This window comes from Grammomys surdaster, unplaced genomic scaffold (assembly GCF_004785775.1).
Source record: "Grammomys surdaster isolate TR1022 unplaced genomic scaffold, NIH_TR_1.0 126036, whole genome shotgun sequence".
Classification (NCBI taxonomy): Eukaryota; Metazoa; Chordata; class Mammalia; order Rodentia; family Muridae; genus Grammomys; species Grammomys surdaster.
This window is the reverse complement of record NW_021620849.1, coordinates 2,637,870-2,658,062: the sequence shown is the minus strand read 5'-3', so window position 1 is coordinate 2,658,062 and position 20,193 is coordinate 2,637,870. Positions and strand designations below refer to the sequence as shown.

General features: G+C 43.0%; 1 protein-coding gene across 6 annotated transcripts; it reads right to left on the bottom strand.

Annotated features, from left to right (window-relative positions):
* Nucleotide 1: 1 nt before the first annotated feature.
* Prc1 (protein regulator of cytokinesis 1) lies at nucleotides 2–20,193 on the bottom strand. 6 transcript variants are annotated; one of them, XM_028754798.1, is made up of 15 exons: nucleotides 20,071–20,193; nucleotides 14,967–15,099; nucleotides 14,365–14,487; nucleotides 11,044–11,277; nucleotides 10,769–10,939; nucleotides 9,966–10,115; nucleotides 9,559–9,706; nucleotides 8,644–8,780; nucleotides 6,402–6,497; nucleotides 5,313–5,459; nucleotides 5,022–5,132; nucleotides 3,978–4,091; nucleotides 2,876–3,052; nucleotides 2,515–2,556; nucleotides 2–961 (listed from the first exon to the last, which is right to left on the bottom strand). In XM_028754798.1, exons 1-15 carry the CDS (start codon nucleotides 20,079–20,081, stop codon nucleotides 890–892), a joined length of 1,866 nt encoding a protein of 621 aa, XP_028610631.1. In that variant the 5' UTR covers nucleotides 20,082–20,193; the 3' UTR covers nucleotides 2–889. The 6 variants fall into 6 exon arrangements, with proteins under 6 accessions (XP_028610631.1, XP_028610635.1, XP_028610632.1 ...); XM_028754802.1 differs by having other exon boundaries at nucleotides 2,953–3,052; XM_028754799.1 differs by having other exon boundaries at nucleotides 5,031–5,132.

The following is a 20,193-nucleotide window of genomic DNA, read 5'->3' as shown; positions in this document are numbered from 1 at the left end:
CAAGTTTTAAAGAATCATTTTTAATGTGTTGGCAGAACTGGCACAGACAGAGAAAGAATAAATAATAGTGCTTTTGGGAAGAGTAGTGATGAATTGGGTAGGCAAAGAAAGCCTCATTGTGGACGCAGTTACAGAGATAACTTGTGGATGTGCAAAGTTGCTGAGTCCGTGACAGAAATGGCCCAACCCACCTAGATAGCCTATTTGGTTGTCATCTACAGGGAATAGACTCGGCCTAGTGAGCACAGGGATGGGAGACTGGAGAAAAACTGAGCAGGTCAGACAAGCATGTGTGTTCACATACCCCTCAAGAGATTGCACTACAGAAACAACTACTACTGAGATGGCAGCAGGTCAGGCCATCTCAAATGCTGGAACCCAAGAAATCCTCACTGGGCTCGTGCAGCCAGGCACAGGCCTCTGGGTAAGATCCAAGCTTCCAGAGCTACAGCATTAATCAAATGTCCATGAGTGAAAAGAATTTTTTTTTTTAGATGTATCAAGTCAATAAGCTAGAACCACTTTATGTCTCGTACCCCTGTACTCCAAAGCTGGGCATAATCATTTTTTTCATTTTCCAATATAATATTAAGACACCCCTTGATCATTCTTTAAGTAGAATTATGGGGTAGAGAAAAAACAACTAGCTACCAGATGTTAAAACTTAACTATCATAACTAGCCTTTAAGGGGTCTTCTTGACCCAAACAAGTCTCACTACATGGAAAGAAGGCTTTCCATCTGCCGTATTCATGTCTAAGTTAGGTGCAGTTAACAGAGCCTGCCCAAGGTTGTTGAAAACATCTGAACTGATGAAAACATATTAAGTCATCCTCTGTATACGTCAGTCTAGGCACAGAAGCCACAGGTGGCTAACTGGACAAGGATTCTCAGGACTGGATGTTGGTTGAATTGAGGATTCGAGAAGTAGCATCAGATCTGGAAGCCTTTGAAAGTTCTCGCTGTTGAAGAATAAGCAACATCAGTGAGAGCAGTTTGTACCCCTCTGCTTTAAATGTGCTTAAGGGTCATTAGCACAAAGCCTCCAGGGAAGTGTCCCTGAGTTCCTAGCACTGCTGTGCTGGGAACAGACTGAGGGACTCTAGCACCATTCTGTCAGTCACAAGCCTAGCACATGGGCCCGAACCCAGTCCAATCTTAAACCTCACCAAGAGAAAGAACCCCTAATATTTCACATCATAGTAATTGTTTAGCCAAGAGAGCAACAAACTTTGTTTTTCCTCACCCTGCTGGGTGGGATAGAACCCCAAGGCCTTGCACATTGCTAGAAACTTTGGTTTCTTTATCCCTTTGTATAACAAGGGCCAGGTGACTTATCTACCAATCCCTGGGGCTGAGGGCTTTATAACCTGCTGGTGATTTGATCTCATGCTGGAGTACATGGTGGAAAAGTAAAAGCATGAATGGCCAGAGAAAGACGGGTATTAGTAGAAGTCAGCTGAGTGAGTGGCTTTAGTGTTACCCCATAGACTCTGTTAAGCAAAGCTGCTGGTATCAGAAGAAACCCTCCAGGCTTAGCCAGAATTAATACATTGAAGCCTCAAACAGGAAATGGGCTTTGACTGAGCAAACAAAAAAGGGAGAACTAGATCTGCTGTTCAGCAATCAGCCAAATGGAGCTACACACACCCCATTTCTCCTAATACAGAACCACCACCACCCGTGTCATGGGAAGAAAGGCCAGTACATGAAGAATCCCCATATTCCAAACTGGCCATGCTCGTCTGTTCCCGTCTCCTTCCCTCTGTTACCATGAGAGGAGGTAGTCAAGTTTTTAATATGGTGTCCCCTAAAAGGGGAGGAGCAGCCCTCACCTCACTGGTAAGATACTGAGGGAAGAGAAAACAGTTAAGGAAAATGTCAGCAAATTCAGAGCAGGATAAATTGCAGGTAAAGAGCATGTTTTTAGTCTTCACACACACATTAGGAACTCACTGGCAGAAATAAGTAGAGGCAAGAAAATAAGCATAGGCCAGACAAACGGGGCAATTCAGCCCTGAGGGTTAGTAAGGTATACTCCAGGAAATAATCAGCACACAGGCCAAAGAGCCTCAGTATAAGCAGCACACAGCTGGGGCTCCCATGCCTATCTGATGGGGCTGTTACTCCTTCTAGCCCTTTGAGACCACAACTGGGCATGGGATGGGGGCCAGGTATTTTTTTCTTTTCTAATTTGTTTTTGTAAATAGTTAAGAAAAATAATCTTTGCACAATCTTAGGTGGGGCTGAGAATCCAATTCAAGTGTGAAGATGTTTTGTTTACTAGCCAGCATGTCCATCTACTGGAAACAGAAACCAGATACTTATTTTTGAACCCCATAACAGGAATTCTTGCTTCCCCTGTTTTTGTTTTGTTCTTGTTTTTATTTTTAAAAGGTTCTATGCTGACACTGCTGAGATTATGGGTTAGTAAAGTTCTATGCCCAGATGGGAATGAAGCCAGCAGATGACAGATCAGTTTGGAAAGGGGACATGCAGGGGTTGCCATACAGACCTGAAGCCCAACAGTGGAGCTGTCAGAGGGGGACGGGTCCTTCTAAGAACAAAGAATTAAGACGATTGATTACCAAGAACTCCACCAAGAGAGCACCAAGGCAGTCATTTAATTAGCATGTTACCTCCTGCAGCCAAGGAATGGTACCGCAGAAAGATCCAGGTCAAATGTTTCTGACATCACCTCCTTCCTGTACCCCTTCCCTAAGCCACTCACACCCTAGCATAATCAAGGTATGAAAGGGATTCTCAGCCCTGAGGTCACTGTCCTGACTGAATATCCAGGGAGCCTTTATAAAGATACCCACTCAGCCAACTGTGTGCTCCCCAGAGACTGGTAGATATCAGAAAAGGTGAATTACCGAAAACTCAGAATAGGTGCTGGCAACAGACTTAATGCTGCAGTTGTGCTGGAGTGGGGTCGAGCCAGAGTACCCACCGCTCAGGATGCTGCCATTGAGGTCCAGGTTCTCCTTGTTGGCCCTCACCCGGGCAGCTCGAGGTGTCTTCTTTCCAGAACACAGAGGAGTGACTACTGACTGCAGAGAAGAAAGATAACCATGTTCATTGTCACTTTAGAATGCACTCATACACAAAACCCTGATGCTGCATTTATATTACTCCTAAATCTATAAGCCTGTACACACCTGGCTTAAATAATGGTGCAGTTAGGCATGACGGTGCGTGCACACCTTTAAGCCCAACAGAAGCAGGCTATCTCTGAGATCCTGGACAGAACAGTCCCTAACAGTCAGAGCTACAGACTGAGACCCTGTGCCAAACTGTGTCAGCAAATCCACCCTAAAAAAAAATTCCTTGTGTGTGTGTTTTTAAGATTTTAAGGCTGGGTGGTGGTGGTGGCGCACGCCTTTTAATCCCAGCACTTGGGAGGCAGAGGCAGGCGGATTTCTGAGTTCAAGGCCAGCCTGGTCTACAGAGTGAGTTCCAGGACAGCCAGAGCTACACAGAGAAACACTGTCTCGAAAAACCAAACAAACAAAAAAAAAGATTTTAAAATTTATTTATGTATATGAGTGTTCAATTTACATGCATGCTAGCATGACAGAAGAGACCATCAGATCCCATTTCCAATGGCTATGAGCCACCATGTGATTGCTGGGAATTGAACTCAGGACCTCTAGAAGAGCAACCAGTGCTCTTAACCACTGAGCCATCTCTCCAGCCCATTGTGTATCTTTTCTTGTTTGTATTTGTGGCATGATCTCATGTAGCCAGGTGTGTACCTATGTTACATACATACCTATATAACCAGGGTTATTTCTCATGTAAAAAGAGGTCATGCAAGGGAAAAACTTAAAAAACTCCTGGTCTAATGACTATCTGGATCCAGCCTAATTCTCAGAATCTCAATGATCAGCAAGCCATGATCATAGACACTAGACTTCGGAATACCTTGGGAAAATAGGTAGTAAACAGAAACGTGCTTGTATGGAATATACTAACCTTGCTGCTGCCAGAAGGGGGTAGTCGAGACAGAGGTGAGCGGTACACGGATCCACCAAAGACAGGCCGGATGCTACTGTTGGGTGTAGCACTAGACATGGTGGTAGTGTTCATCTAAGAACAGATACATTAATGTGAGGTTAGATGTCAGGCTTTCCAACAGCCCGGCTGTATGTTGCACAAGGAAGCATGACGTGTCCAGAAAGTGAGCTTCCATAGTAATATAGCTGTGTATAATACCATATAGCTTTAAGGGACTTTCAAAAATGTTTTAAAGCCTATTTATAGCAACCTGAACTAAAACTAGAAGTAAGTACCACTTGGCAGACGACTGGACAACTAGATTATTATATATGCACAAAATAGAATAGTGCTAACAAAGAGGAGGAATGACTTACTAATCCATTCTATAACACATGAATCTCACATGCGAAATAAAGAAACTCTACAATATACTGCGTGAGTCTACTTGTATAAAACACTAGAAAATACAAAACTACTATGACAGAGTAAATTCCTGATTGTATGCTCTTCCTCCTTAGACCCTAACAAACGTGGCACTAGGAACCTTTGGGGCCATGGATATACCCACTGTCTTGAATGCTAAGGATTGAGACAGGGCCTTGTGTGCATGCTACTTAATTTCTAAAACTACTTAACACACTGTGTGATGGTTCATACCTGTAATGGCAGCCAGCATTCTAAAGGCACTTATTAAAAGCATGGAAGAGGTCTTTCACATAGTACTGTGGCTACTTGTTGCAATTATAGGATGAACTTCTGCAAACTATTACTACAGAATGTTGCTCTTAGCCACTGGGAATTTATTGCAAGGTCTTGAGAACTGGCAGAGTTGGTTATTCTTTGACTCTCACTATAAGCTGCTATTCAGTATTTCAAGTATTTTCCCATTCACTCTCAGATAGACTCAGCCTAGAAAGAGAATCCTTTTGCCTTCTTAGCAGGACAGAGGGGAATAACAAGCAAAAGACTCTCAGCTTTCCTACTCCCTTGTCAACAGCAACAGCATGAAGATGGGTTTACCTTGCGTACTTTGCCAGACTTGTTGGGAGTCTGTCCTGGTCTTTTGCTCGGTGTCCGGGGTGCACTGCCGTACAGCATCTCTGTCTCTGTCTGTTTCTTGTTCTTTAGTTGCTGTATGAAACAATGATAGCCCCAGTAAGACAGCAGGACCAGAGGCTCAGATAAAAACCTCTGCAGCCTGAGGTAGAAGGAGATGCTGCAGTCCACCCATTCTTCAGTGACCCTGATCTCTGGCAGAGATGCAGGACCACTAATTGCTACCCTCTCTTCTTAATTTGTGTGCACACTTACCCTCTCCTGTTTGGCTCGCTCTTTCTCCAGCCGATGTAATTCCCATTGCTCTGTAACATACTCCATGAATTTCTGCCCGTTTACCACAAATGCTGTTGAGTGCTCTTGTTCCCATTGTTCAATCCGTGCTTTCAACTCCTCTTCCAGCTGGCCCCAAACAAGCACATGGTATTTACTTCAAGTAACAGGGGTGTTAGTCTCCAATGAAATGATTATCCTCAAGAAAGACTCCACCCCAGAGTGTCATCAGCCTTCTGATAGATAGCTGGACTCACATGCTTACAGGTTGGAGCACATAGAAATCAAAGACTAGCGAGTTCATTTACTATACTGAAGAGGGGAAAAAAAGGCAAAACCCAGTCTAAAAATGGGAGGTTTTGATGACTAAAGATGGACAACAGCTCTGGGTGATTTAATAAACAGAATTATGGAACCACACTATCAGGATTTCAATATGGAATCAAGCTTTTAACTACCCAGAAAGGTCGGTAAGTTGAACTTAATCTCAGTCCCCTCATCTCCACACATGGAATAGTAATTTATAGGGGTACTGAACAATGACATGATTAAATGTGACGCCATGGACTAGTATCTGGCAGACATCAGTAAAAGCACTAGTACAAAGTAGAAGACAACAACAAAGTGCACAGTACTTTCATAAAAGTTTGTCTTCTGTCATAGGCACAGCAGTTATCCTAACTCACTGTGAAGTCTTAACAGTGCTGACACCTCATCGCTGTTATCTGGAGACAGCCTTTTCAAATAAGGTCATTAGGGTAAGCACTAATCTAATAGGATTGGCAGTAATTAGGACAGAGAGACCCAGAGAAAGCCCACATGAAGATACAGGGACAGAGAATGGCCATCTCTAAGTCAAATGGGCTTGTTAAGAAACCTAACCCTATCAAAGACACCTGGAATTCATTAAACATAAATTTCTGTGGACTTAAACCAACTAATCCCTGGTACTTAGCTGTGGCAGCCTTAGCAAACTCTGATACTCAGTTGCTACACTGTAAGGCCCAATATATACTGTCCTTCCTGTGTTTAGAAAGGACAAAGAATAAGGTATCTTACAACCAGGATTACCTTAGGGAGTGTTTTCTGGAGCTTTGCTCGTTCCTTTTCTTCTTTTAAAAGATTTCCCCCTCGGTTTGTAAACCGACTTGGATCTGAAGCTTTTCTCTGTGAAAAAATACACTTAATTAGAGTAAAACTTCACAGGATGGGGAGGTGACTCAGGAAAGTGCCTGCTGCATACACATAAGGCCAGAGTTCAGATCGTCACAGGGCCTGCATGTAACCCCATGCTCAGGGTTTGGGGCTGTAGTGTAACAGGATCCTAAGGCTTCATGGCCAGCATAACTCATGTATGAGCTCCAAAGTAACTGAGAGATTCCAAGAAATAAAGTGGGAGCCAGCACTTGAGAGGCAGAGGCAGGCAGTTTTCTGTGAGTTAGTTTGAGGGCAGCCTGGTCTACACAGTGAGTTCCAAGACAGATAGAAACCTTGTTTCAAAAGAAATTGTGGGGAACAATTGAAGACAGCTGATATTAACCTCTGTCTTTCGTATGTACACATGTGCACCCACACACATGAACACATAGACACCACATAAAACATCAAAAACAGAACCCTGCTATAGACACCAATTACTTCTGCCAAGACTCCTTTCCTGGCAGGCAATGGTGGTGCACACCTTTAATCCCAGCACTTGGGAGGCAGAGCCAGGCAGATTTCTGAGTTCAAGGCCAGCCTGGTCTATAGAGTGAGTTCCAGGACAGCCAGGGCTACACAGAGAAACCCTGTCTCGAAAAACAAAAAAAAAAAGAGACTCCTCTCCTCACCAGATAACTTTAATGTGCTTTTATAAGTTGTGTTTTCCTGTCTACTTAAAAGTTTTCTGGGCCATGGGCATTCCCTGCCATATATAAGGTCATCCACTGGAGTTCAGGAAAATTAGCATTTCCTTAAAAAATTAAAACCATACACATTAGCATATCTTAGTTATTACACAAGTGTTTCATATTCTCATGCATGTACATGATGTATTTGTTCACACTCACCCTCTGTTACTCTTACTGCCTTCCTGCTGACTCCCTTCCTCTTGCCAACTCTCTCCTTTCTACTTGTGTTTTTTTTGGAGGTGACCCAATGAACTTTTAACTAGGGATGCGTACAGGATCATGGGTGAAGGGATTTTGTTTGTTTTTAGAGAGGGTTTTTTTGTGCAGCCCTGGCTGTCCTATAGACCAACCTGGCTTCTTCCTCTGCCTTCCAAGTGCTGAGATTAAAAGTGTGTGCCACCACTGCCCAAGAAGATGAAAGATTACTTACAGAACATTTGCAATTTCCCAGTAGCTATACTACTTTCTGGTGGTGGTAGCAGTGGTGGCTCATTCGTTTAATCCCAGCACTTAGGAGGTAAATGCAGGTGGATGTCTATAAATTCAAGGCCAGCCTGGTCTACAGCAAGAGTTCCAGGACAGCCAGGACTACACAGAGAAATGCTGTCTCAGAAAAACACAGAGGAAAAACAAAGAAACAAACAACAACAACAAAAAAAAACCAATGATGCCTGTCTCTGTAGCTCCAGCTGGCCTGGAACTCAAAGATCTGTCTGTATGTGAAGGAAAGAGGCCTGCACTAGGGATCAGTGTAGTGCCTTTACTTGCCTATTCACTTCTGCCCATTTATACACAGCACATGTGAAGGCCAGGGTTAAATTCCCAGCACTGCCAGAAAATACAAAACTTTGGGCTGTGGATGTAGCTGAATGATAGAACATGCAGAAGACCCTGATTTCAATTCCCAGTACCATGAAAAAAAAGTTTGTCCTTTTTAACTTCTCATTTTTGTTAATTTCTCTTGTATCTATACCAATGAGCACATAACATTATAAACTGAGTGTACTACTCAAAACTAGGGGCAGGTAATCAGTAGGCATTGCTGACATGATGCTTGATTGGTACAGTGTATAAGAATTAACTGCAGGGGGCACCACTCCCTTTTATTCCCTCTTAAATGTGGGTGTGTCAACCAGGGAGCCTGCCTGAGACCTATTCATGACTGCTCTCTGCTTTCAGCTAACAGCAAGGATTCCCAGAGACCTAGCAAAAACCCAGAGACCAGAAAAACCTTACAGTTTTTCTCACCTCAGAGTCTGACTTCTCTATTTGTAATTATTTTGGCTTTCACTTTAAGCTGAGGCTAGGCTAGAACTCATGACAATTCCATAGCTTGCACGTGCTGGGATCACAGATGTGGGCAAACACACTTGGCACAGTTTCATGTTTCTCTCCAGAGAAAAACAGATAAACTAGGCTATTACCTCAAACTCTAGGAAAAGTTTCCAGCTCTCTTCCCACTTCTGGACCCCTTCAAACAGTTCCTTGTGAAGGTCATAGTAGTTTCTCAACCGTATAATCTCAGCGTCATGAAGATGGAGCAGGTTCTCTGTGTAGTCCTCTGTAACAGACACGTTTAGCCGTTTTTTTATTAAATTCTCTAGCAGTTCTCAACCTCTGGTCATGACCTTTTGGGGTTGAGCAACTCTTTTCTCCAGGATCACATATCACATGACCCACATGTCAGATATTTACAGTATGATTCATAACAACAAAACGACAGGTTTTATGAAGTAGCAACAAAGTAATTGTATGGTTGGGGTCACCACAACATGCAGAACTGCACTAAAGGGTCAAAGCACTAGGAAGTGAGGACCACTGCTCTAGTGTTTGGTATTCCAAGTTTTCTCCCTCATAATAAAATGACATAGGAATAAATATAATAATAATAAATCTTAAAAACAGAAATTAAAAGCCAGGTTTGTCACAGTAGTTGGGATGGACTAAAATGCAGTCTAAAAATCATTAACATTTTCCAAAATGTGTTGTCTCTTTCTTCTGTTTTATGCCAGGCCCAGCCGGTAGGAAACAGCTACATAAAATATATAGACAGCTGTTTGGTTAGGACACGTCCACTCTCTGATCAGCTTAAGACAGCTTAGAACTCCATTCTTGACTCCCTGAGCTCAAAGACTCAATCATTTAGCTAATTCTCTTTTACTGCTCAAAATCTGTGCTTTAGTGCCCTTTTCTTATGGATCAAAAATAAATACGGTAATATTTTTAAGGCTTGGCCATATCTGTTCACAAGTGGAAACAGAACTTCCTGGTGAGTGTCTCAGCTTGTAAAGGACCTGTGAGGGCAGCAGCCACATGAAGACCATCAGCTCTGTACTAACCAGAATAGTAAGGGGCAAAAGCCTGCCTCTGTTCCTGGCTATAAAAACACTGGTCCCAGAACTGAGCCACCTCCGCTCGGATTGTCTCAATCACTTGCTTTATGTTTTGCATTTTCAGTTCTTCTAACCGGTCCAATTCTAATTTCAACTGAAAGAAAAAAAGGACAAAGGTTATATACCCATACTTCTATATTCCCTTGTTTGTCTATCCATGTTAATAAAACATGAACCTGGCGGTATATCAACAACATGCTTTATAACACTGTAAGAGTCAGAAATCTAAGAAATGTGCCAAAATTGATAGAACATGTCTTTGCTGGCCCGAGAAATTAGCTAGTAAGGCCATTAGACTAGACCCAGAAATGCTCAGAGAGCATTATTAACCCAGCATGCACTGGTTTTCTTACCGCATTCCTGATTTTGGTTTTTGACCCAGTCATAATTGCAGCCACAGGTTCTCGCTCTTCTTCAGGGGTTTGTAACCTATCCCAGAGCTCTCGGATTTGAGCACGGAGCCCCTCACATTCTGCTTCATTTTGTGACTTTTTTATTTCCAGCTGTGACAAGGAAAGGCAGTAGTTACACCAAAACAGCAAACGCTGTCCTAGTCTCTCAGAGGAAAATGTCTGGACCCATGAGAAGAGAGAGCACTTTTCTGAGGTTCTTATATATTCATCTTCACATCTTCTCTATGTAGCACAGGCTGGTTTTGACTTTGGCTCAGGTTCCTGAATGCTGGATTATAGCTTAGGTGTGTGCTATCATACTTTCACACTCAGTGCTAAGAGAGATGTTATCATGCCATCTAAACATATTCTGAAAGGCTCTCATTGCCACAGGATATCAGACCTAGAACAGGATTCAAACTTTGACTTGTTTTGTTGTTGTTGCTGTGTTTTAAGACACATTATGTAGGCCTGGCTGGCTTGGAATTCAGAGACTCGCTTGCCTCTGCCTACTGAGTGCTAGGTTTAAAGGCACGTGTTTAAACTTTGAATTATTATTATTATTAAACATTAGGCTAATTGAAATGGCTAATACGATTGCAACTGAAATTTTAATACACACACACCAACACACCATTCTTTGTCTTCCCTTATTCTCTTACCTCACACTGGCCCCTTATTTAAGACTAAAGATAAAGCTGCTGTTAGTTTTTAAATTGATGAATACTACTGAGGTGGTACACCATAACTCGAGCAGATGTTACCTGCTTTAGCAACTTCTGTAATGTTGCAATGTTCTCCAGTGATAAACAAAAGGCACTTTCATCTTCACACACTACATCCCTCTCAAAGCTTGTATCCGGAGTCTGCTCTAACTCTTCCATACACAATATGATTTGTCTCTTAATGTTGACAAATTGTTCATGCCTTGATTCCTTTAATAAAAAAAAAAAAAAAGAAAGAAAAAGAAAAACAAATTAAAGACACCTAAAGGTCAAATAAAGTTTCAGGGCAGAATGAATGAATGCAGGCAGCGTACCTTTGTTTCCCTCAATGTAGCCACACGCTGTCGGAATAGGTTCAGCTCTTCTAAGGTGGGGACAGATGTGCTGTCCACATCACAGGCAGGCATACAAAGAATTTCTCGGAGTTCTTGCTCTTGCTCTTGCAGTAGCTTAAGTTCCTGCTTTCTCTCTTTTTTCTGTTTTCTCATCAATTCAACTTGAGTTCGCAAATCTTTTTCCAGTTGCAAGACAGTTGTTTCTTTTTCTTCCTGTTTGAAATAACATGATTATTATAAAGTCCAAGGATGGGACGCACACTGGGAGAAACCATGAATGATAAGTGTTTAAACTTACAAACAAAGCAGTTCAAGCTGGGCGTGCCTGTGCACACCATTCATCCTTGCTCTTGGGAGGTAGAGGCAGAGGGATCTCTGAGTTCAAGGCCAGCCTGCTCTTGACCTTGGAAGAGTGTCACCTAGGGTTTCTAGCAGTGAAAGGCTGTTTTTCTCTTGACTTGGACTATGTGACCAAGAAAGACCTCCAAGTCCTGATCCCCCTGCCTCCTAAGGTTACTGGTATGGGTCCTATGCCCAACTTCCTTTTCCATTTATTTTTTTACTATGGTAAAATACCCAATTATCACCCTACATACATACCATCTTTTCAGTTTGTAAGTGCATAGTGCAATAGTCTACAACTTAGCAATAGATGTATTCTATAACTTCTCATCTACAATGTGACAAAGGCAATACACACTCAGTACAGTCTATATTTCAAGTACTAACTCAACCACAGTTTCTTACTTTCAATACAGTACTTAAACTACACAAACTACACCATACTTTTTTCTTTTTGAGATAGTCTCGCTGGCCTTGAGCTTGGTATCTTTCTGCCTCAAGTTTCCACATGCTGAGTTTATAGGCCTGCACTATCACACCAAGCAAACATCACGTGTATGCAACCTTTTGACAGTATGACACAACATTGACATCTATCTACATAGTTTATACCTGAGAGCAGGCTGTCAAGATGGCTTGGGGGGTAAAGGCTTACTGTCAAGTCTGACAATCTGGGTTTGATCCCCAGAGCCCACAGGGTAAAAGGAAAGAAACAACTCCTATAAGATGTCCTCTGGCCTGTGCACACCTATAATCCCAGCACTTGGGAGGCAGAGGTAGGTGGATTTGAGTTTGAAGCCACCCTGGTCTACAGAGTGAGTTCCAGGACAGCCAGGGCTGAATGTACAGAGAAACCCTGTCTCGAAAACGCCAAACAAACAAACCAAAAAAACAAAACAAAACCAAAACCCCAAAGCTCTTATAGCTCCTGTGTTTTAAGAACGTTGCAATTCATTAAACAAGTCGTTTTGTCAACTTATTACCACTGTTTGTGTGTAGTGGAGGGGCTGCAGTAACATGCATATAACAGGAACAGGATAGGCCTGGTGGAGTTGATTCTTCTCACCCTTATGTGGGTTCTGGGGACTGAACTCAGGCCATCAGGCTTTTACATGACAATTGCCTGATCTCCTTTTAGCCAATACCAGAGGTTAAAACTAGGACATCAGCCAGGCAGTGGTGGCGCACGCCTTTTAATCCCAGCACTTGGGAGGCGGAGACAGGTAGATTTCTGAGTTCAAGGCCAGCCTGGTCTACAGAGTGAGGTCCAGGACAGCCAGGGCTACACAGAGAAACCCTGTCTCGCAAAACCAAAACAACAACAACAACAAACTAGGACATCATACTTGCTAGTAAAACCTACATCCACAGTGGTTTAGATTACATTTTTTTTTTTTTTTGGTTTTGTAAAGACCACTGTGCAATCCTTATGGTCTCTGATCTCCAGAACTCCTTTCTTCTTGCAAAACTCAGCTGTTCGTTTGACAAAAGGTCCTCATTTATACTCTCACCTATTCCAGGCTACTCTGTTTCCTGGCTCTATGAATGTGACTGTTTTAAGTATCAGGGAACTTTTATAAGTGGTTATAAGGACCAGAAAAAGCTTATTTTGGTTAGTTGGAGGATGGTTTATCTAGTTCTTATTAACTGAAATACTTACATTAATAATTCTATAAACAGCATTTTACCAAAATCAACTTAGTAGATCCTTCTCTATTGCGGTGGATAAGTAAGGGAACAGAGTGAATATTATTCAATGTCCTACAAATACAGTTTCATTGGCATCGTTAAAGACTGCCATATTTAAGGAAGATCGATACACCAATGTACACCTGACTTCTCATGTTCCTATTTTGACATTGAAAATTTAAAAACAAAAAGACTGAAGAGAAACTTTATGTAGCAAATCAATGTCATTTATAATTATTTCAAGAAATTGCTCTAATGTCATGATCTGCTTGAATGCTCTTGACTGCCAGAGTTAGGCCATCTACAGACGCAGGTGCTTAGTTAGTCCTGTAACAGTAATCAGGTCACAAGAACCAGTCATTACCACCTTTCAAAGCTCCCTCTGGGTCCCAACTTTTCAGAGGTCACTATTCTGGTTGGTTCAGTAGTATGCAGCTTTTGAGTATGGACAGAACAGGATGGTTAGGTTTGGTTTGCCTCCCTTTCTTTGTTATCACTAGGTTCCCTTGCCGCCTCTGTTCCCTCACTCTGTCAGGGTGGATGGGAGCATGTACACCTATATGAACAAATAGACCAGATTTTGGGTGTCACTCCCTAGACATTGTTCGCTTTGCTTTTTGTTTTAAAGATTTATAAGGGTATGAGCTTTTCTTCTGCACATGTCTTCAGTGTACTACACGGGAACCTGATACCCACTGAGGCCAGAAGAAGGTGCTGGATCCCTGGAATTGGAGTTCAGGACAAGTTGTAGGACACCACATGTGCTGGGAACTGAATCCAGCTCCAATTCAAGAGCAGCAAGTGTTCTTAACTGCTGAACCATTTCCCTAGCCCTCTGCCTTTTGTTTTTGTTTTCTTTTTGGAGACAAGGTCTTTTATTGGTTTGAAGCTTATAGATTTGGCTGGGCTGGCTAGCCAGTAAGCCTCAGAGATCAACCTATCTCTGACTCTTATAAGCATATGCTATCTGGCTTTTTTGTGTGAATATGAGGGTTGGATTCAGGTTCTCATATCTGAGAGGGAAGGATTTTACCAATTAACCCATTTCTTCACTGTTCCCCCATCCCTTTGTTTCACACAAACATCTGTGCCTCCATTTTCCTCAAAGTTAATTTAAAAACATTATCATGCTCTATAAAACAGAAATACAGCAAGGGGGTTTTGATAACCTATTAGCTGCTTCACTTCAGCATCCCATTTCCGACTCCTGCAGGAAAGCTTTGTGTCTGCAGTCCTAAGTTAAAACCAATCTCCTGTTCTGCCAAATACCTGAAATGGCTTCACTTGTAACTCACTGCACAGGGTACTCAGCTCCTTCTGACAGATGGATATGCTTCTGAGAAGCCTTTCCCGCAGGCTCTCTTCTTCAGCGACCATTCTATCCAGAAGATCCTACAAGTGAGAAAATACTTGGTAAGGGTTTAGAGCCAATGGGAATAAAACAAAACAGAACAACATCAAGAACATACCAGAAACCCACAAAACCAACTAGCATCAATAGCAAAACCCTCATAATTTCAAAGTTTACAGGGATTTAAATAAAATCAGGAAGTCTGTGATATCTTAGCATAAATGACTAGATATTATTTCCCGTTAAAACTTAGTTGTTGTTATGTGTGTTTAGGATGTGGGGTTGAGGAATGTAAGTGCTACAGAAAGCGCGTGGACAGAAGACAAGGTCACGGTGTCAATCCCCCTTATATCATATAGGGTCCTGGCAACTGAGCTCAGGTCTCTGGGCTTGTATCAGAGTTGCAGCAGGTGCCAGTACCTACTAAGCTACCCCACCAAGACCCCAAATGTCAGTCCGTCTGTAATCTCAGATAACATCTCTACTGCTCTCCGTGCGGATGGACCCACGGATCACTTACCTTTATATGCTTCTTGACGACCTCGGTCCTCTGCAGTCTCTGCTCCTCTGGGATCCCAATCAACTCCCAGATTTCCCGAAGGTGAGCTAGAGCTTTCTGGAGGCACACAACAGACTCCTCAGCTAGCACCTCACTGAAAATCAATAGAAAACCAGTTTGTTTGTAAGAGCCAGCCAGCATCACTGCTTCAGAACGAAAAGCACTATTTTCAGGAACTAAATTGAGCAGTTTCCCAGTGGCCTTGAGAGTAAATAGATTCAGAGTAAGCATATTACTTTAATAAACGCCTAGCCATTCTCTGTCTCCTAATTGCCACACTAGCAAAATTATTCCATTCACCTAAATAACAGCCAATGACTCTGAGCACTGACTCTATGTCTAATACTGAATTACAAATGCTTTTACATAAGAAAAACCAAACAAAGTATCAGTAAAATAAACTCCTAACATAAGTGCTTGCTGGTAAGAAAGAAGCTCCTGAAAACAACTGGCAGAGAGCTGGGCAAGGTGGTGTGTGCCTATAAAGCCTACACTTGAGAGGCTGAGCCTTAAGTCTAAGAATCTTCTGCCTCGGCCTCCAGAGCACTGGGATTACAAATGTACCCCACAAGCCCAGCAGTTGGTGGTGCACACCTTTAACCCCAGCACTCAGGAGGCAGAGGCAGGTGGATCTCTGTGAGGCCAAGGCCAGACTAGTGTATAAAGTCAGTCCAGGACAGCCAGAGCTACACGGAGAAACCCTGTCTTGACCAACCAAAAACAAAGCCAAGAAAGACTGAGTGTTGATAAAAGCAGCACTTAGTCAGTCATAGCATAGGAAGTGGAAACAGCTTGTATGTCAACAGAATGGATCAATACATTCCAACAACGCAAAGGAACAAACTACACACAACATTGCTAAAGCTCAAAACATGCTAGGCTGGCAAAAGGGCTCAACCTGGGAAGACTAACAACCTAAGTTGGATCCCTGTAACCTTCCTATGGCAGGAAAAAAACTGATTCCTACATGTTGGCCTTTGACTTTCACAAAATAACTGATAAATGTAAAATATCTTTAGCCAGGCAGTGGTGGCACATGCCTTAAATCCCTGCACTAGCAGTGCAGAGGTAGCCAGTTCTCTGAATTTGAGGCCAGCCTGGTCCACAGAACAAGTTCCAGGACAGCCAGGGCTACACAGAGAAACCTTGTCTCAAAAAACAAATAAAAAAATTAATCTCCTTTATATATAACACTTAAAGAGCAGACTGTTTTCTCCTTTTTCTTAGTATAGCAAGGAAACAAGACTATTTTGGCTCCAGAGAACTGGGGCCTGGATAAACTCTATCACCCTTTAGCACAGACCTTGGAATAAGCCATTTAACCTGCTGCTGTATTCCCACAAATGATGAGGGCTGAGGCGCTTTGGTTACTGGTGTGTTTCAGAGAATTCAGTGATTTTTAAGAAACAACAGTCTAGACCTCCTTTAGTTCCTCAAAAAATCTTCAACAGTCAAAAACAAACCTTACTATACTCACACTCAAACATTTCTTTCTAGCACCATAAAATCGCAGTTTAGAGGTTGCCTGTGCTAGAAAAGTTTCTGCATAACAAACAGTTGCCTATACAAGGTGGATGGTATTAGCACCCAGATATAATCTAGGGCTTAAAAAAAATAAAACTGATCAAGCCCCCGAGAAAATGCCCACCTCCCCCAAAGATTTCATACTGTCCTCAGGAAAACAGTTCAATTACCTTATCCTCCAACCCATCAATCCCTCCAGCGCAGCCAGCAGAACTGCCTGCTGTTCCCTGGACAGTGTCCCTGCCCCAGTCACATGCAGCTTATTTTCTGACGCTGGATGTTTCTACAGACTAGGTTCCCTTCATGTACAGCAGTCTTATCTGGGAAACTAGGAACATGTCACTCACAAGCACATCATTTGTTCTTATGTATACGGGTGTTTTGCCTGCATGTATGTCTGTGCATCATGTATGTGTGTGCCTGGTGCCTAAGGAGGTCAGAAGAGGACATTGAATCCCTTGGAATTTGCATTACAAATGCTTCGAGCTGCCATGTGGGTGTTAAGAATTAAATTCAGAGCTGGGTGTGTTGGCACACACCTTTAATCCCAAGTACTCGGGCGGCAGAAGCAGTCTGATCTATGTAAATTCAAGGCCACCTACTTCACAGAACCAGTTCCAGGACAGCCAGGGAGACACGCACATAGGCACACAGGCACACACACACACACAGACGTATAGAAAAAAACAAGCCAAAAAAAAAAAAAAAAAGTGCATGCTCCTCTTCCAGAGGGTTGGAGTTCAGTTCAAAGCACTTGTATCAAGCAGATCACAGTCATCTGTAATTCCCACGGGAGGACTGGAGTACCTCTGACCTCTGCTGGTGACTGAACCACACATTAACACAATACAATTACAAGTGAAATCCTTGACTGTTTAGTGAGTAGGAGGCCAGCCTAGGCTACATGGAACCCTTTCTTGATAAAACACAAAATTCTTGTGCAAATTTTTGAGTGAGCATCCTTTCACTTCTCTTAGCTAAGTCCTAGCAGTGGGACTGTTGGGTTGTATGGTAACTGAGACTGTACACCACTGCTGCTCCAGCGGGTTTATTCCACAAGCAGTATATGCAGGTGCATTCTTTCATTTCCCTGCACAGCCCCCCTCTGTGTAGCCCTGGCTGCTCTGGAATCAGAGTTCCGCCCGAGTCCATCTGAGTGCTGGGATTAAAGGTGCCTGCCACAGATGCCCGTACCACCAATGCCTGGCTGTTTTCTGTCATTCTAGCCATCCTAGTGGCTATGAAGTAGTATCTAACTGTGATTCTGATTTACATGTCTTTGATGACTAATACTGAACAACCAACCAGCCATTTACAGATCTCATTTGGAGAGATATGTGCTCTTTGCACTAGGTTTCTTTTTTCTTTTTTTCTTTTTTTTCCCTCAAGACAGGGTGCACTAGGTTTCTTTAATTCAGATCAAACAACAAAGGAATGGTTTTATCCACTCTGTTAGCAAACCTGAGTGGCCCTTATAGCGTCTGAAAGTGAGGAGCACACATAGGGAATTGGAGCCAGTCCTCTCACTTTTTGTTGGTTTCTTTTGAGACAGGATCTCACCATGTGGCTCTGGCTGGCCTGTAACTCGGAGAGCCACCTGTACAGGGAGGTATGTGCCACCATGCTCGGTCCTTTCCCATTTAATGAACTGTGAATGAGGGATAAAGAAAGAGGACGGGGCTGGAGAGATGGCTCAGAGGTTAAGAGCACTGGCTGCTCTCCCAGAAGACTTGAGTTTCTTTTTCTTATAAAGAAAATCAATTAATTAGGTTGGCTTATAATAGTTCAGGGGTTTAGTGTTTCCCCCCTCCATCCCAGCCCCCCCCAAAAGGGACCACATATGATGGTGTATGTCTTTAATCCCCACACTCAGAAGGCAGAGGCAGCTGCATCTCTGGATTTGAGGTCAGCCTGGTCTACACAGGGAGTTCCAGGGCAGCCAGGGCTGTATACAGACCCTGTTTTAAAAGCACCCTACCCTAATAAATAAATAAAATAAGAAAGAAATCTCTTTAGAATACAACATTGAGACATAAATTCAAGGATCTCAAATCCAACTGAAACCAAGACAAGGGATTGGTGTGGCCTTCCTGCAAGACTGTCTCTAAATTTTTTTAAAAAGCAGAAGATGCTTGAACAACCCATACTGGGAAACTTTATAGTACTTTTTTGGGGGGGAGGGGAGGTCTTATAGGCTAGAGTGGTCTTGAACCTCCTACCTCTACCTCCCAAGAAAGCAGTGGGAGTATAGATGTGCCACCTCACCCAGCAGTCTGGGTTTCCTAGTTTGAAATGGAACCTCTTTATATTGCAGGATGTCTGGAACTCTTCTGCCTTGGGCTTCTGATATTTGCAGATTACAGCTGAGGGTAACCATATCCAAATACATTTTGAATTCAAGTTTCTTTTCAATGTAATTTAGGATTTTACTAGTCTTCATAATGCACCAGTAATCCCAGAAGAGCTTAAATATAATGTCATTCAGATGCGCGTATCTGGAATTCTTCGCCTTGTTCTCCGTTTTCACAATACTATTTATTAAGCGTTTTCATTCTATTCCTCGACTTTTGAGGCCAAGTATATGGGGTTAAAAATTATGATCAAAATCAATAATCACAAAACCAAGATTCTTAAAAATTACAACACTCACTGCAGAAAGTTATTTTAGAAGTTCGAAAACCGGCATTCAGCCTCTTACAGAGTCAGTTCTTATCGGATTTCAAATCGGGAACTCCCAAGCAGTGCCCGGGAATTTTCTTTTTAATATTGGATTCTATTTATTCTTTTAATGTGTGTTGGTGTTTTGCCTACATGTATGAGTGTGGAGATGTCAAATCACCTGGAACTAACTGGAGTTACAAAAAGTTGAGAGCTGCTTTGTGAGTGCTGGGAATTGAATCCAGGTGCTCTGGGAGAGCAGCCAGTGCTTTTTTTTAGCCGCCGAACCATCTCTCTAACCCCGCCTAGACGGAATCTTAAAACGACCGGAAAGGAATTCCATAATTTGAGTTTGTTAACTTCCAAGGAAATCAAGCCATCTTTCCAACTCGAATCAAAACAAGGAACCATAGAGACGAAGAAAAACGATGCATTTAAAACTTCAGGGCTTTTTGAACGGTCTCGCTAAGTGGCCCAGGTTAGTCTTAAACTACTTCTAGGCTAAACTCGAATCAATCTTGTTCTAGCCTCCCGAGCAATGGGATTACAGACTATACTTAGAGAAGTCCACACCATTACAGGCTCAGCATTTACACAGAGAAGCGGCCGAGTAGCCGGGACCTGAGGCTGCACCAGCGCTCGGCCGCCAGCTGCGCCAGGGCCCAAGACAAACCCACCCTGGCCTCGAGGAAGCGTGTCAACCCCGCGCTGTCCCGCCCGCTGATCGCCCCGGTAGTGGCCTCCGGTACAGATGTCCTCCGAAGCCGGCTTCCAGCGCCCCCAGCCTCAGACATCGATGCCTGAAGACGGGCGAACCCAGGTTGTGGAACCTGGTACCAGACCCGCACTTCGATAATGGCTCTTTCTCCTAAGAGACCCGTACCTTCTCCTCATGGTGGACGCTCCAAGCCGTCCAGAATCGAGACCTTCCACTTCCCACGCGCGGGACGGAGAACGGTAGCCAGCGGCGGTAGCTTTCACCTTCACTCCGTCTCCACTCTCGAGC